This window comes from Pangasianodon hypophthalmus, chromosome 7 (assembly GCF_027358585.1).
Source record: "Pangasianodon hypophthalmus isolate fPanHyp1 chromosome 7, fPanHyp1.pri, whole genome shotgun sequence".
NCBI classification, from domain to species: Eukaryota; Metazoa; Chordata; class Actinopteri; order Siluriformes; family Pangasiidae; genus Pangasianodon; species Pangasianodon hypophthalmus.
Window position 1 is genome coordinate 17067723 of NC_069716.1, and position 17062 is coordinate 17084784.

Sequence of the window (17062 nt, forward strand, 5' to 3'; positions counted from 1 at the left end):
ATGCATTATGGCAGATTTTGTCGTGTATAACAGGATAAATGCTTGAAGTTAGTGTGTTTACTTTTGCAGCTGGTGATCTGCTCAGTAGTCACATTGAGGGGCAGTGAGGCAGAAAGGTGAGCAACATGCAGGCACTTTTTATCCACTTCAGCTGTTAGTAAAGGAGTATATAGAAACATAAACCCAGAAATGAGCTTTCTGTGAATATAGAAATGTAATGTGTGTGTGAGGGAGAGGGAGAGGGAGAGAGAGAGATTTTAAAGCAACTTGTTAGTTACCTAGTCTCAAAATAGCTCAAGATTTATGGAGTCCAGCTCTCCACCATAATGTCTTGTTAGTTTGTGCATTTTTTCCCCCCTCATCCACAGCTACTGTAGGCCGTTTCCTGTGCTTCCAGTTGCCATTACTGTAATGATCCAGGCTACACAGGCTTAACACGCCCACAGGAAATGCATGTCCTGATTGACCATGCTGACCTTTTGCTCCTGCACATACAGTCTGCAGTTACGATCGCCCTAGCATTCTGCCTAGTTTTCTCCCTCCATGTCCCTTTCTCTCACACTAGCACTTCCTGATGGGCCGGCAGATTCAGGGCATGTCTCAAACATATTGTGTGTGTCAAGTGTTGCACAGTAAAAGGTTATGGGGCATGTCAAGGGTATGTAGTGTGGGTAGTGGCACTGTGTGTGTGTTTTGTGTATTTGTGTGTGTGAGGTAGTTTGTTTTGCCCGATTTCACATTACGTGATGTGGACTGCGGCCCTGTCAAAGCGCCGTACCGAGATAAGATCAGAAGGGTGGCTCTGTCTCTCTCACTGTCTGATTGTTTAAAGGTGCAATAGTCAATATTGTTCATTTCTTGTTAGTACACATAATGTGGAAATAATGTAGAAAAAAGTTTAGGCTGTTGTCTCAGGACATGTAGCTGGAAAAAAAAAACAAGTTTGGAAACTTGCCTTCAGGTCTAGAATGTATTTAGATTATATTTGGATTGGCTTCTTATCAGACATTTTTTCGACACGCCCCCACCACCCCTTCATATCCTCATAAACAATTATGAGAGGAATTTTACCTGTTTATGTTATGGGTTGTAACTTGACTTTCAAGCATTTGAATGTCCAAGTGATATCATGACATTCCTTGCTAATGGTAATTCTAGTTAGCATGCTAACTCTAGTTGAACCACCATAAGTTTTGGGGGCGGAGCTTTGTGTACATGGGTGGAAATGGGGTCAGGTTCAGTGATCAAAAAGCTCACTCAAATCTGACCTAATGCATCTTTAAATTCATTAAACCAGTATACTCATGAAATCTCACAGTGAAATTACAAAAGGTTAGTGTCCAAATGGTGTACCCTAGTAGCCACTGCATACCCATAATGCACTTTCTGTTTGTAAGGAATAGTGGATAAGGCATTTCGGACACAGGGATTGATTGCGGGCAGTGGTATGATATTCCTCCTTCGCTGATGTGGGAATATTAAATGCTGTAGCTAATCTTAGCACTCACTTGCACAATCATCCGCCTCTACATGTCTGTGTTGTTTTAGGTGGAACGTCTTACTCTGAGTGCCCTCATTGTTATGCCCTTCCTCATTTAAACCATTACACCAAGCTGATGTAACCAGTCAAGGCAACGGCCACTTATGGACATGTTGAAGGACTGGGAAAGCCATAATTAGTCCTCCAAGCTCAGCATCCAATCTGTGAGCAGAAAAAAAACCAACAAGCAGACAGAAGACCTATTGCAGGTTATAGGGCAGGAATAAAGTAGGTTGTGTTAAGGGCTTGGTGATGGCAGATGGGAACAGGGGAGCTGTTGGTTCTTGTAGAGGTGAGCAGAGTGATATGAGGGAATGACTGGTCATCGTAAAGTCACGCACGCTGCCGCACAGAGCACTGCCATTACAGCGCGTCGTTTACAGTAACCCGCTGCAGGTCCTGACTTGCCTCCATGCCTTTCTGCACTCGTGGACTTTGCACTTGTCTAGCTCGCTTGCGCTGTTATCACTGTTTCCACGCCACATGTTGTGTGACATTATTGTACACATACAACCTGTCCTCGTTTCCCCTTTTCCTGACAGGCCAGCTCAGACTAGTTCTGCCATGTGAAAGGGTGCTGCGTGGTGCTTATCCATCTTTAATTGGCAATCTAGGACAGAGAGAAATACATATACATTCACAAGAAGGATAAGTCAAGTGTTTACCACAATTGAACTCGAACTTTTCATAAAGAAATGATTATTATCATGACAAAGACCTGCTTACCAAGCTTGAATGCTCTGGCAAGCCTGTGTATATAACAAAGTACATAGGCATAACGGATTAGGCCATGTCTGTAAGCATATAATCTCATGCTTATCTTACTTTATTAACTTGTAATCTCACAGACGTCTTATTTAGCAGTAATTACCATCTGTGTTGCCTTACTTACTGATCTCAGGTTGTCTGTTCATGTAGATTATTTTTTATCAGAGTTTGGTTTTATCAGAAGTGTAGTAAAAATAATATCAGAAAGTGTTTGTGTAGTGTACCTTTTGCTCAGGTGGTCTTAGAAGAGAAAGATTTCATAGCAGCAGTAAGCTTTAATATCACTTACACCACAGCACTGTTAAAGGATCGATTCTGATTGGTCAGAAAGTGTTGATTAATTTTCTTTGTAGCACAGTGCTGCTGAATTCTTTAATGTGATCAGTCAGAAGGTGTTGATTAATATTCTGTAATAGCAGCTCTGAGACTAGTGCCAGCTGTGATTCAAACAGGTGTACATTAATGCACTTGGTCTAATATGCAATGATTTCTATAGTAACATATCATTCAGAGGGTATGGTGGTATGAAGGATGCTCTACATACATAACCTAATAATAAACAGATTTGTTAAAAAACATTATTTAACAAAGATATATAAGCTTAAATGCTGAGACGGTGATTTCTGTAAGGAGATGTTTGAATAACATTTATGAAGAAATATCCACTGTCAGCACTTTCTAACAGTCAGTAAGTTTTCCACCATGGGAGGGTCTTTCCAGGTTCTCGGTAACATGACACGTTGCTTTTTTTGTCTTATTGATGTCAAGAGAGAGGGAAAAAAGGCTACTGAGAGAAGGACTGTTTATGTCTCTGTTATAACATAAGTGAAAACAGCAACTTACTTGTCTCAAAACATTCGACAGTATTAAATGTAACTGTGAAAAGGTGGAAGTATGACATGTGGGCTCCTTGGTGGTGTAACAGAAAAAGCAATCGCCCAGTTGTTCGCACATTGCAAGTTCGAATCCGATGCCACAGCTACCCATGGCCGAGTCCAAGAGAGTAAAATTGGCCATGCTGTCTGGGTGGGAGGGATGGCATACTCTCTCCCGTGTCAATCACAGGGACACTAGCCAATCATGGGGTTCTGCGAGCTCATGCATGCAGAAGGGGGCGGATGGTGCTTTCCTCCAAGTGTGTTACACCACTATGATGTAGCATGAGCAGCAGTTCAAAAACGGCTTCACGAGTCTGTGTGTGATAGGGAAGAGCTGACAGGTGTGTGGGAATTAGAAAAAAGACTATGATGTGTGGTTCTTTAATAAATAAAAAATTGTCATTGTTATTTAGTAAAAGACTTCAGGACATGCTGTTATTGGAAAACAATCAACTGTGGGGTGGTAACAGTCGGGCTGTATCACACCGCTGATTATTCTTCTATAACAAAACATAGTGTCATATTTTACTCTTTACACAACAGCACGACTCAGGCAATAGCTCTGGCTGCAAGTTTTGTATTAATGCACTTGTTCTAATACTTTATTGTTTCTATAGTAACAACTTACACAGGGACTTGCATGACAAATGCTCCACATAAACGAGCCAGAAGATGTGTGATATTGATGATATTTTTGATGAAGTTTTCTGTGAGAAGAAAATTTTTTAAGCATTTTTGGAAGGAGTCTCCAGTGTCAGCACTTTCTAACATTTCAACACAGGAAAGTCTTCACGATGGAGGGCTTTGTGGTTTCTCAGTAACATGTCAAGCTTGATTATTTTGCTGTAACAGCACGCCCATCGTGTTTTACTCCTTACTTGAGAAATGTCATCTTATATGGTTTAGTTATTTTCTTTTTAGCTATTTTAGTATTTGGTCAGACTAGCTTGGGTGGAGAATGAAAAAAATCAGTTTGCTGTAAACAGACACACAATCTTGCCCGGATTCTGTAAATTTAGCATGTTGTGACTGTGTGTTCCTGTGTGGACACAGGACACTGGAGGTTTTTGTGAATGGAGACTGCAGTGCAGGAGTAGGCTGAGGGGATTAGAGGTACTTAACCTAATTATTTTGCTCTTAGGCCATGGTCTTTCTCCTTCTCTCCCTCTCTCTCTCTCTCTCTCCCTCTCTCTCTCAGTTTAACTCATGCAGCTGCCGGCGCCTGTCTCCTAACCACTCCTCTTACTCACCTCAACCTCAACTGTCTGGCGTCCATTTTAAGCTCTGCCTCTGCATGCTCCCACCCCGTGCTCCTCTGCTGCTATTTCTCTATTTTTCACTCAGACACAGTGGAAAGCATGACTGCTCCGAACATGGCACATCTCTCTTCATTGCAACATGACTGCTGTGTCATCTAATTGCACCTGCTTCTAATACAGTTCTAATAAAGTTGATATGCAGCTATATAAAATGTACTGTATGAAAATTATTGTAATATATATTAGAATGTCCATATAAGGATGAAAAAATATACTTCAGTTTTTGGCCCAGGTCTGAAATTTCAGTTTGAGCTGAGAAGTTTCATTTCGTTGTGTCACTAAGTGATATTACGTTAGGGTTTTTTTTTTATATATATATATATATTCCTGTATGATTAGTATAAACTGAGGTTCATTTGTTTCAGTTCCGCTATATTTAACAGTAAAAGTAGTTTAGGAAAATGGTTAAACCAGGCAGCTTGGCTAATTTCAAGAAGTGTGTACTTCTCCTTTTTGATCCACTGCCTACAGTTTCAGTTCTGCAAGTTAAACAGTCAAAAGACCTCAGCTGCTCTTAGGATTTCATGTCCGTATGATTTTTGACCAAAACACGTGCTTCAGATAATGCAGTGTGCTACATGATGCTCTCTTAACCCTAACCCTGTGCGTGTTTTACAGTACATCAACAATTAGGTCATTTTCAGTTATATATTGCGTCTGCCCTGGCAGCATCGCATTGCACAAGCAGATGCAGTGTGTTCGCCATGGAATACGTCACATTTCTTCTACATATGCATCAATGTTGTATGCATCCATGTTTTATTTTTAAATCAAATGCCCACATGAGTGAATGAATGAAAAAATGAACGAACAAATGAATGCAAACAAGAGCTTTGTTATCTCCTTCCCAAAACAGATTTTTGAAGACAAAACCAGAAGGATTTCATCTTTTAGCAATGAGATTAACATAGAAAAACTTATGTTACTTGGCTTTAAGGATTTGCATGGGACACAGAAGCAAAGTTATGTTATAGCAAAGTAAATTCCCACAAGCACACTGCAGAGTTGCACTGTCTGGTTTAGGAACATTCATGGTTGAGGAGTTCTGAAATCACTTTTGTCTGCCCTGAGGTCATTTTGATGGTCAGACCTACAATAACGAGAATGAATTCTGCTTTGTAGGAGTTCTTTAGCTGAGTTAAATGTCCTCGGTTCCATCGTATAGGCTAATTCATACTTTAGGTCAAAAAAATTCAGCAATTATTGGCTGTGGTGTTAAGTGGACAAGGTCAGCATGATAAGTTAGTTTTTTCCTCCATGTTGTGTGTCGTGACTTCATGTGAATGCTTCACTATACACCAGCACATTGCATTATGTATTACACAGCTGCAGTGCAATATGACTGTACAGTATGTGTGATCTGGACAGAAACTTTTAAATGATTAATGACCTCGTACAAGCAGTACTACAGAGTATTACTACTTGCATTATACTCTAGTGCCGCTTTGCTACTGTGCAGGAGCATCGTATAGATCCTGGGGTTGCTTGCATACTGCATGTATGTCTGCATTGGGTATGTTGTGCAGTGCACCAATATGCGGTATCCATGCTGAGGAATTGTGTTTCACTCCCACCCTCATCTCCGTCTAACCCATTCACTAAGCATAACTATGGTGCTGAACATAGCTACGCATCTGTGTGTGTTATAACACCATTTTCTGTGTGTTATAACCCACCACAATATTACAAAGCTCTTGTCTCTTCTTGTAGTTATTGAAGCCACTGTAATTGATGCTGTCGATCATGCTTCTCCCCGACTCAGCTGCCAAAAACGGCTTTGTCCTCCACCTCTCTTCACCTCCACGCCCTTTATGCAAACCTCTCACGCCGATAATATACACTCACACATGAGCATCATGTAGCATCACTTACACTCCTGATTTCAGATCAGTTTTATTTTTGATGAGTTTGTTGCCTGTCTTTATTATATAGTGCCTTAGTTAGAAATGTTTGCCATTTTATAATCATGTCTAAAATTATAGTTTAGAATATCCAGCGCACTCCTGAAATCTAATGCTGCACTAGGTTAGTGTCCATGCGTTTTGCTTGTTATAATGTTACACATTGGGAGGATAACAGTCTTTTGGAAGGATAACATATTACTCAGAACCTACCAAGTAAAAATACGTAGCTGTCATGCAGCTGGCATCAGGTTTCAAATCTCGAGGAACAGCACTCATCATTTTCATAGGCTGCTTTGTAGTATAGGCTTCTTCATCTTCCACATGCTGTTCATTTATAGTCTTCCATCATGTGGGCTATTCATGCACAAAATAGCTGGCAGACAGGGAGAAGTGTGTAAACCCGGCCTGTGTTGAAAAGTTTAGTTGCTGATTACAGAGTAGAGGATGGCCACAGAGGAATTTTTCTCACAGCATCTATGATAGTGATAGCTGTCAGTATGTCCAGAGAGTTAGAAAAAAAAAATCAGACAGGCTCCCAAGTGGCGCAAGAGAAAAGCTTTGTGTTATCAACAGGAGATCGCAAGATTAAATCCCAGCAATGCCACAGCCATCTGTGGCCGGGAGCCAAGAGAGCAAAATCGGGCCATGCTCTCTGAGTGCGAGTGGTGGCATACTCCCTCCCCTGACAATCACAGAGACTTCAGCCAATCGTGGGGGTCGGTGAGCTCATGTATGCGGAAGAGGGCCGATAACATGTATTATGCTGCACTGTGACACTGTCCTCTGTCTTCACCCTCCCTTGTTGGTTGGTATCGTATGATGGGGAGAGCTGATCAGTGGGAGGGAATTAGCCAAGACCAGATTAGGGAGATTAGGGGGATGGAGATTCAGACAAAACATTCAAATATGGCACAGCTAGTGCTGTTGTGACCTCATAACACAGAGTGAATACAGTAGAATGTTTGTAGGCCAGCTTTATTTGATAGCTATTTGAATTCAATCTTGCTGAGATTTACAGTAAAGCTATCAGAGACTTAAAGGAAGACATGAAGGGCTGTTAAAGGTGCAGTTTGTAAAATTTCAAAAGGGTTAATAATAATTGCAGCTGTTTCAGATTACCATGCCATGGGCTAGTTTCTTCATTTCACCTTTCTGTTTATGTTGTGAGTGGCATTGTGGTACGGCAGGTAGCACTGACACCTCACAGCTCCAGGGTGCTGGGAGTTTTGGATGTCCTCACAGTGTCTGCATGGGTTTCCTCCCACCTTTCAAAACCACGCTGGTAGGTGGATTGGTGACTCTAAATTAAACTGGCATGTGATTGCATGTTTGTCATGCTCTGAGATAAGCTGGTTTCCCATCCGGGGTGTATTCCTGCCTCGCGCTTATTGTTCCCAGGATAGGGATCCACCATGACCCTGACCAGAGCGCTTACTGAAGATGGATGAATGAATGAATGATCGTTTATGTTGTTCTGGCCCAGAAATCAGCTCCGTCCCCAACTGGAACATAACAGCTCGGTTTCCTTGCAAGTTCACATCATTATTATTTTAACACCACAGCTGATTTTATTTTAATGATTATAATAATCATGCAGATACAGGTCAAGAGCTTCAGTTAATGTTCACATCAAGCATCAGAATGGGGAAAAAATATGATCTCAGTGATTTTGACCATGGCATGGCTGTTGATTCCAGACACATTTGAGTATTTCAGTTACCGTAGTCTTCCGGTCACCACAAACCAGTCATTCTCCTCTGACCTGTCTCGTCAACAAGGCGTTTCTACCGACAACATGTTTTTGGTTTTCACATCGTTTTATTTAAGTCTAGTGATACTGCCATGGTCAAAGTCACTGAGATTACAGTTTTTCTACATTCTGATGTTTAATATGAGCATTAACTGAAGCTCTTGACCTGTATCTGCATGATTATATGCATTGTGCTGCTGCCACATGATAGGCTGATTCGATAATTACATGAATGTGCACGTGCTCCCGATAAAGTGGCTGGTGAATGTAATTATTTTCCTTCTGGTTATATTTAGTCATGAAATCTATTTTAAGTGCTGTATGTCTTCCGTAAGGCCAAGAAATCAAATAAAAAAGGTCTACACTGACATTCAGAGTTAGCTATTAAAATATTCTGGCCAGCAGTTTAAGGCGTTGGTTTGTGTATTTAAGTTGATTATCTTTTCAAGGCTATGACCTGTTTAGTTACACTTGTTTTATTGGGCAACATGGTAATGCTCACTTTGCTCTGGATAAAACACAGGATAGTAAAGCTTAAAAAGTGAATAGACCTGGAAGTACTGGGTTAATTATTAACTGGTGTTACTGTAGCCTGTAGTATGAAGGATGACTTGATGGAGAGTGAAACAGCAAGACGAAAAGCATCACCGTAGCGAGTATTATGTCGGGGATGGCTTACTAACATCATATTGATCAAGTTGATCAAGCGTCTGAGGCTTGGAGATTAGTTTGTTTGTTGCACAGCCTACAGGAAACAGCTTTATTTTGTCTGCGCCTGCAGCTTTTATATTTAGTCAGAGGTTTTATCAAAGTTAATGTTTAATGAAAGACAGATGTCTGCAACAAAAATGTGAGGAAACAGATAGCTGGCATAGATCTTGCAAACTGGTTCGGTGAATTTAATTATTTATTCTCTCATTCTCTTTATTCTGTTTTGCATATATTTTTAATCCACGCACTTAGAAAAACCTCTAGATCCCTTGCTAAGGGTCTGATTTCTAAGACTGGTTTGTGAATTTAAAGCATTGTCACACACTGTGCATACACATTCACTTCTCTCCATTCCTGAAGGTCACTGCAGTTTGAAGTCTGTGTGTGTGTGTGTGTGTGTGTGTGTGTGTGTGCGTGTGCGTGTGCGTGCACACGTTTCTCGGTGCTTTTGGCTGAGTGACCTTGTACAGTCAATACACTCACCGTTTCCAGACGTTTGATATTTGCAGGCCTCCTCACAGACATACAGCAGTGACACACACATCTCACCGTCTGCCGTCTCTATTCTCTGCTGAGCCACGTCCCAGCCGGAGAACATTACTGTAAACCAGCTTCACATCGCCACAACGCCTGAGCAAAGCCTGTCCCGTGAATTGATAATATTATTAGGCTCAAACAGATGATCCTTTGTCTGCTCTCTTTGCCCAGGCAGAGGAAATGGTTGCTGTTCAACATGCTAACATCATTAGTCATCAAGTCATGTTTGTCAAAACATATTACTATGAGCTCGTATGGAGTCTTGCATGACACATGCTAATTTGTATGATCTTGCTAGTTGCAGAGAGCCTTCTGAAAAGCACATTTTCAAGGGCACTGCAGCAATCGCAGTTCATGATGAGCAGGCCGGGCCCAGGCTACATCATAAACGCTCCCTCCGAACCCGTCTTCCGGTTTGCATTGCATCATTAATTATTCAGCCTACACATTCATGTTGTGGCATCAGCTCTCTATTTATAACCATACACCATACCTCATAAAACAGCTGTCTGCAGCTGTTTTAAGCCATACAAGACTGAACTTTTCAGTGGGACCAGGTGGAACATGGCAGGTCCACTTCTTGTCACAGTTCACTTGCCGTTTCTATGAGCCATATAGAAGTAGTGTGTGTTTATACAGAGAACAGGTGTGTGTGTGTGTGTGTGTGTGTGGCGTAGCCTGGCTACTAGGCCACTCGCTGCCTTTTTCCTGTAGCACGCAGGAAGAGCAGCGCAGCATGTAAAAGCGAGCAAAAAAGCATCCTTCTGTTGCTTTTTTTGCTTCATGTGGAGGTTCCTTTGTTCTGGAGTGTGGAGTGCGTTAGTAATTTAATTTCCACCCCCTTCTCTTATTTCTTTTGCTTTCCCGCTCCCCCTCTCTCTCACCGTCATACACACACACACACACACACACAGACACATGCTCACATCATCCTGCTCACACCCTCTCCCACTTCACTGCAGTGCTCTCCTTCCCTTCTGGGCTGTCTGTCTGCGCAGTCACACTCCCGAACCCCCGCCGCCTCCTCCGTCTGTGTGTGTTTCTGTGAGACACGGGCACAGATCCTATCTGCCCTTCTGTCTCCCGCTCTCACTCCATTGCTCCTTCCCTCTCTCAGATATTTCACTCTTTTTTTTCAATGACTGCAGTGCTATTTTGTCTAGCTCCGCCATAGCCTTATATTCATTCATCCCTATGTGCTGCATCTTCAAATCACGAGCATCACTCAGCCCTGCTAAACTTTATCAGGATGATCTGTACATCTGTTATTATTCCTGATTCCTTTGGTTTTTGGGTGATAGCAGCATCGTTCCTGAATTAATTTACACACATTGCAACTTAGGCTGTAGCTAAACAGTGTCTGAGGAGCATGTAAACATATTTGTACTTTTTCACTCATTGGTCAGAAATACAGCGACTTTACCAGGTGCATGTACAAATAATATATTAGCAAATTATATGACTAACTGTTTGTGTATCACATACGGAGTGTATATTCTTCTGTTTGTCAGTCCAGATATCCATCGCATTTCTGCAGCACTACAGCTATAACCTTTGACTCAGTTTACGCCGCAGTTTAGCAGCTCGCATCAACAAAAAATGCTGCCCACAACCCAAAATACACGAGTCGATTCAGAGTCGAACCGCTTTCTCACTGTGGTTGACACACACTAGAGTTAGCTTGGAACCGGACTTGGACCACCTCACTCAGGCGCTGTCTGTTTTGGTCCACAGCTGAGTGTGATTGCTCTGTTTTTACCTGCTTAAGCAAACCGCACAGAGGGAGAAAGTGTGCCAAGGGTTCGATTCAAATCGACTAAACGTTCTATATGTGAAAGCACGCTCATTTACTTTCCACAGATCATCTTATTTGACCAGAATATTGTACATTTAGCAATGGACTGTCATTTTCAAAAAATAAAAAGATGAAGAATAAAATAAGCAGCCAAGTGTCTTAAACCAGTGGAGCAGCTAATTATGCCTGTCCACATACAGTGTTACGACAAATGATCTATAACATCAACCCTACAAAACTGTTATATTAAGTTAAATCAAGTATAGCACATACAGGCTTTAGACTGTCACTCAAGTTCAGCTAAAGACTTCTGTTTCTATAGCTATATGAAATCGAGTAGCTTACTGATTAGGCCTGTCACATTATTACATAATCACCTAATTACAGTTACTTAACCTGATCACAATTAACTATTAGATTACACAATCACGTGTTTTCATAGAAATGCATGTAGTGGATGAAATGGAACGTGTCAGCAAACATGACCCTTATCGATATAATAAAATTGCTGCATCATCATGTCTTAATCAGTTTTCTTGGGCAGAGGTTTTGATCTGTGAAATATTTGATCTGTGTTTTGTTGTGTAATGTGGTCATAACCTGGCTTTAACTTGGGCACTATAGTGAAAACATCTTGTAGCTAACAGGCACTATACATTGTTCATATCATTTTTGCTATAGTACATTGTTTTATGTTCAGTAACCGCTTTGTGTAATTCAGTAATAGGCTGTATTTATTTAAATTATAGGCTTTATTTAAATTTTTTTATTCCTGTCTATCTATCTATCTATCTATCTATCTAAATAATGTAAAATTTTAATCTGCAAATTTTGGCGGTCTCAAGAAGTCAATTTGATTTGCGTGTATGTACTTTGAGAAACACTTGTTCTTCATAGGATCTATGTATACATATCAGTAAATGATTTTTGGAAATTATTTTTAATTGAAATGCTTTACATTAACTTTCCCATAACCAACCTTATTTAACACATCAGTTAACATGAGCAAACTGTGAACTTTAATATTAACAATAGTAATTAATATTAATAGCATTAATACAAGTAACATTATCAAAGTAAATAACACTTGAATCAATTGATTTTATGTAATAAATCAAATCAGTGTTTATGCCATCAGTGAGTAAAATGAAGCACGCAGTGATGGATATGAACCAACAGCTTCATTAACAGTGCAATTCTGAAAAGAGGTGAAAAAGCAAGTCTGTATATTTACATGTGGAGACCAGAGTTCAGTAAGTTAGCAGTATTTATAAACTTTATAAACTGTAATTATATTTTTAGCATTATAGCTTGATGCTAATTAAGGCAACCTTAACATTAAGTGTTGCCATGGTAATTATTGTAATATCATAAGAGTGGCTTGAAATCTACAGAAAAGACAAGTAATCTTGTAATCGTAGTTAATAGTAATTGCTTGAATAACAAGCATTGACCAATCATCATGTACAGCATCATATACAGTTTGTAGACTCTGTTTACAAACGTTTAGATCCTCAGTAGCAGGAACAGACACAGATTTACTCTTAGCTTGTCAGTCCTTCTCAGTATCGCCCACCTTCATCTGTATTACATCACTGATTCTTCTTCTCCGCAGACTGCATGTCAGCTGTTAAACCACCCATGACACAAACATGCGTACACAAATGCAAACTCACTCCCACTGTTCCTCCCATGCCTTGTGTTGATCTCATGGTTTTTGATTATAATGCTTCTCTCTATATTACTTTAACCATGATTTTTCTAATTCCTTGGATATGTTAAAGACGACTAATACTGAGAAACTTAGCCATCCTTTCTGTGCACACAAACATATATATACAGTATACATATATGTAATATGTGTGTGTGTGTGTGTGTGTGTGTGTGTGTGTGTGTGTTTAAGAGACTCAGGCTGTGTGGTGATAGCATATCTAGCCAATACACCAGTACAGAAACTCCTCATAAAGCTTGTGGGAAAAAAAAGAGGCAGACATGCTTCATTCTTTTCACAGGCGAGCCCAAGAGCACATGCAGTGACAGTCTCTTCCAGAGGAGGCAGGAGAGGAAAGAAAGACTGTCAATGCGTAACTCTGCTCCTCATTGGCTGCTGCCCACTCAGCCTGTTTGCAAAGCAATCCCTGATTGGCTGTCACGTCACTGAGCGTTGAGCAGTTGCCGTTGCGAGGGCCAGGCTTTCCCTTCCTCTTCTCTTTCACTACCTGTATTTTCTGAATGTGCACAAATTCTGAACTCTCCCTTCTGTTAGTGCTTTTTCACTAAATAAGCGCAAGCTCTGTCATATCTGACACCAACTTGTTGTTCTTGCATACATTCTGCCGATCATAAAGTGACGGCGCTCTCTCACGCTTTATTTCTCTCCCCCTCCTTTTACACTCCCTCCCTCCCTCTCTCCCTCCCTCTATCTCTTAATCAAGACACAGCCTGCCCTTTCCTGTGCATTGCTGCCTGCCTCCAGCCCGCATGCCTCCTCTACCTCTCTTTCCCTCTCTCGCTGCCTCTCGCTCATGCACTCTCTGCCATGCACTTTCACTCTCTCGCTCTCTCTCTCCGCTTGTCCCTCTTTTTATCCCAGACTCGCAGGTTTGCAGTGTAAATACTTGAGCTTCTATGCATTGGCTTCTACAATTTCATTTCTACAGTTTTCTTTATCTGCCAGTTCATTCAGCATATCGTATCTTACAAAGGTTGACACAGTGGTTGTTTTTCCATTTTGAGTCAAATATATTGGCTTGTCACTACTCTTTTGTAATTTTTCCTTCTTTTTTGTTGTGCTTCAGAGGAACTAAAGGAGACAGTGGAGGGCTACGATGAAAAGAAGAGACACAGGAGAAACAGGAGGGACAAGAATGCGACTCAAGTAGAAGGCAGTGGACGCGCATCACCACAAAGTGCCTGGATGTGCTGGATGCTGCAGCAGCCTCGTGCCGGCGCATGCTTTTCCCCACGCTGCTGTTCCCCGCAGACCTGACTGCTTGCCTGTGTAAGTGTATCTGTGATTGTGCTTGGCCTTGACTCGGGCTATATTTCACTCTGACAGGCAAACAGTCAATCGGCCCATTTGCTGTTCCTCGATCCCAGGTCTCCCCCCACCTCGCTCGCAATATCATCCTGTTAATACAAGGACAGTCTATTAGTTTCTTCTTTTGTACCCAACACGCCTCACTTTAGTCACGAAGCCTTTTCTTCATCTTCTGTTGTCTGGAAATATGAGCATCTTTAGAAAACATTAATGTTGCAGCAGCAGGACGGTGGCCTTTAGGAATCCGAAGGTGGGAAAAGTGGATAAAGGGTGGTTTTATGAGACGGGACGGCCACTGCAGCCCAGAAGAACGTGTCTGTCTGCACTTTTAGTGCCTCAGTCTGAGTGAAGCGGTCAAGAAGCCATTGCAGCATGCCTGAGTGACCTGCTCTGCCTCAGCATCCTTCTCCTGGACACGCCTGCTCTTTGCTCTGCTATCCAGCTCATATGGAACACACAGAGTCCTAGATTCTTCACTGTTGTTTTTCTTAACAGTTTTTGCCATTCTATCTGAACATTAGAGCATGTCCCTTTCCTTTTACCAGAGACTGAGTGTTTTTTGTGCTGTGGCACAGTGATTTTTGTCCTGCTACGTGCGCTTTTGACCTTCTTACCCCCAGACGACCTTTAACTCGACCCTAACCACCCACTCATTATGGCCGTCAACGTTGCTTTAGGCCGGGACACCAAGTGGCTGACGCTAGAGGTGTGTCGCGAGTTCCAGCGAGGCTCGTGCTCGCGTTCTGACACGGAGTGCAAGTTTGCTCACCCCTCTCGCACCTGCCATGTGGAGAACGGCCGCGTCATTGCCTGCTTCGACTCTCTCAAGGTAACCCTCATACAAAGATACACACAATTCCTCACTTTAACTCAAAGCACACACTTTTACAAGTTAGCTCTGCTGCCAAATGTAAACCCATATATCTCTTATCTTTACAGCACAAATATATATATATATATGACTTAACACACAAAGACACACTGGTGTATTCTTATGCTAACACCTCCAGGCTCTTTTTGCTGAGTTGCGATCACTCTTCTGCTGATGTCCTAAAAAGCAGCATGTGTCTGTGTCAGCCTTAAAAGTATAGAGCAGGCTTGGGTCAACTCCATCCACAAAAACATGATTAAGCACTTTAGTCAAAGCTTGCACAATGCAGAGTAATTGCCAAGATGTACTGCAAATCAGGAAGGGTAACATAACCAGAATTTTATAGAATATTTTGAGCATTTTTGGACAAAATGGTATACATCACAGTATACACATTTTTTATGGAAATACAATCTGAAAAAAGCACTGGAACTTCCCATTGGTCTTTCCATCAAATACTGGAATCTTTTTCAAACTTCAGGTATCATACGCAAAGGAGTATGAGAGGGCATATGGTCAATATGACAAGTCAGCATTTTTACCCTTGTCTATTTTTTTGTAGTTGTTACTACGTCACTAAACTATACTACCATATTATGTGACTATTACTTTACTGTAATAAATTTGCTGTGCTAAAAAGATACATATGAACTTTTTTTTAAAAAAAAGAAAAGATTAAAAAAACTCTTGAGAGGATTATTAATGTTAAACTGGTAAGAATCAGAGTTCAGTGCCAATTGTGCATTGTGATCACTTTTTCCTGGAGTCTAGAGAAGGTGATTTTCCGATTGGGAAGACTGAAGAGTGAAATCCCAACCTTCAGGATGTCGATATGGCAAAATAGCACTTAACCTTCTCCTTCAAGCAACCTATCTAACATATGGAGCAGATATTTACATATCTGCTCCAAGTATATGTTCAGTACTACTAGTCACTGATGCAGCATGGTCAGCAGGCTCGAAAGTTGGAGCGGTGGATTTTATATAGAAAGTCTCCTCAGGAGCCGGGCTGAGAACTAGCAGTGGCCGCAGCTCAGCATGCACTAATCCTCCCTACCAAAGCAGCACGTCGACCATTAATTCAGTGATAGTCTGGGCAGTGCCGCGCCGTCTGGATTACAAATGTGAAATGGGATTATTTTTCAAAAGTAGAAAAACAGTCAGCTGCAGGCTCAGGGTCACAGTACTGAGGGAGGGAGAGAAGAACGTAGCCACACAACTCGCTTGTGTTAGTGAGCTCTGAAAATACGCAACACTGTCTGCAACTGCAGTTCAGGTTTTAATTATACAGTACTCTTCATATTAATAGTACTCATTCATTTCTCTGCGTACAAGAGCCCATCCCCCCATACCACCCCCTTTCCTTGTTCTCCTCCTTCTCTCTGCTAATTTATCGACGTCCCTTAATGGCTACCACAATGTCCTTTCTCCTAAATAGTGTCTTCTGCTGGAGACGCTTCTTTATCCATTAGTTCTGACTGGCCTGCCTGCCAGCACACTGGTCTAGATACACATAAATTATGCATTCTGTATAATTCTACTCTGTGCTGCTTTTATTAATGTCTGCGTTCTTCTAACACGCTTCCCGTTTCATGCGTGAATCCAAAAGAGTGGAAAATATTTTAAGAGGCATTTGTATTAACCGTGCTGGTGCAAAGGACTTGGCTATGAGCAAGAAGATTGCAAGAAGAATGCCTCTGATGATGCATTAATATTAAAATGAATCAGTTCTCTCATAATGCATGGGCAGGATTGTTCTTGGGGAATCATAGACAGCATCTTGTCTGTTATGATCTTCCGCTCTCTCTATGACCAATGAGCGGTGAGGAGACCGGATGAGGCAAAACTTCCTCCCAGTTGCTGGGCGCGTTACCATGGCTACGTGGAGGAGATCCCTGACCCACTGAATCCAGCACGACATGACTTACAGCTTTTCATTCCTCTCTCTGT

General features: G+C 41.5%; 1 protein-coding gene across 11 annotated transcripts in view; it reads left to right on the plus strand.

The window, feature by feature from the left end:
- Positions 1-17062, plus strand: part of mbnl3 (muscleblind-like splicing regulator 3) — a 42319-nt gene that overhangs the window by 726 nt on the left and 24531 nt on the right. For 10 of the 11 annotated variants that reach the window (XM_053235770.1, XM_053235768.1, XM_053235774.1 and 7 more), the window contains exon 2: positions 14001-15071. In XM_053235770.1, the coding sequence (XP_053091745.1) occupies positions 14898-15071 (174 nt within the window). In that variant the 5' untranslated portion in view covers positions 14001-14897. Of the gene's footprint in view, positions 1-13081; positions 13908-14000; positions 15072-17062 lie in introns of those variants that run through there. The other variant, XM_053235769.1, reaches the window with a different exon arrangement.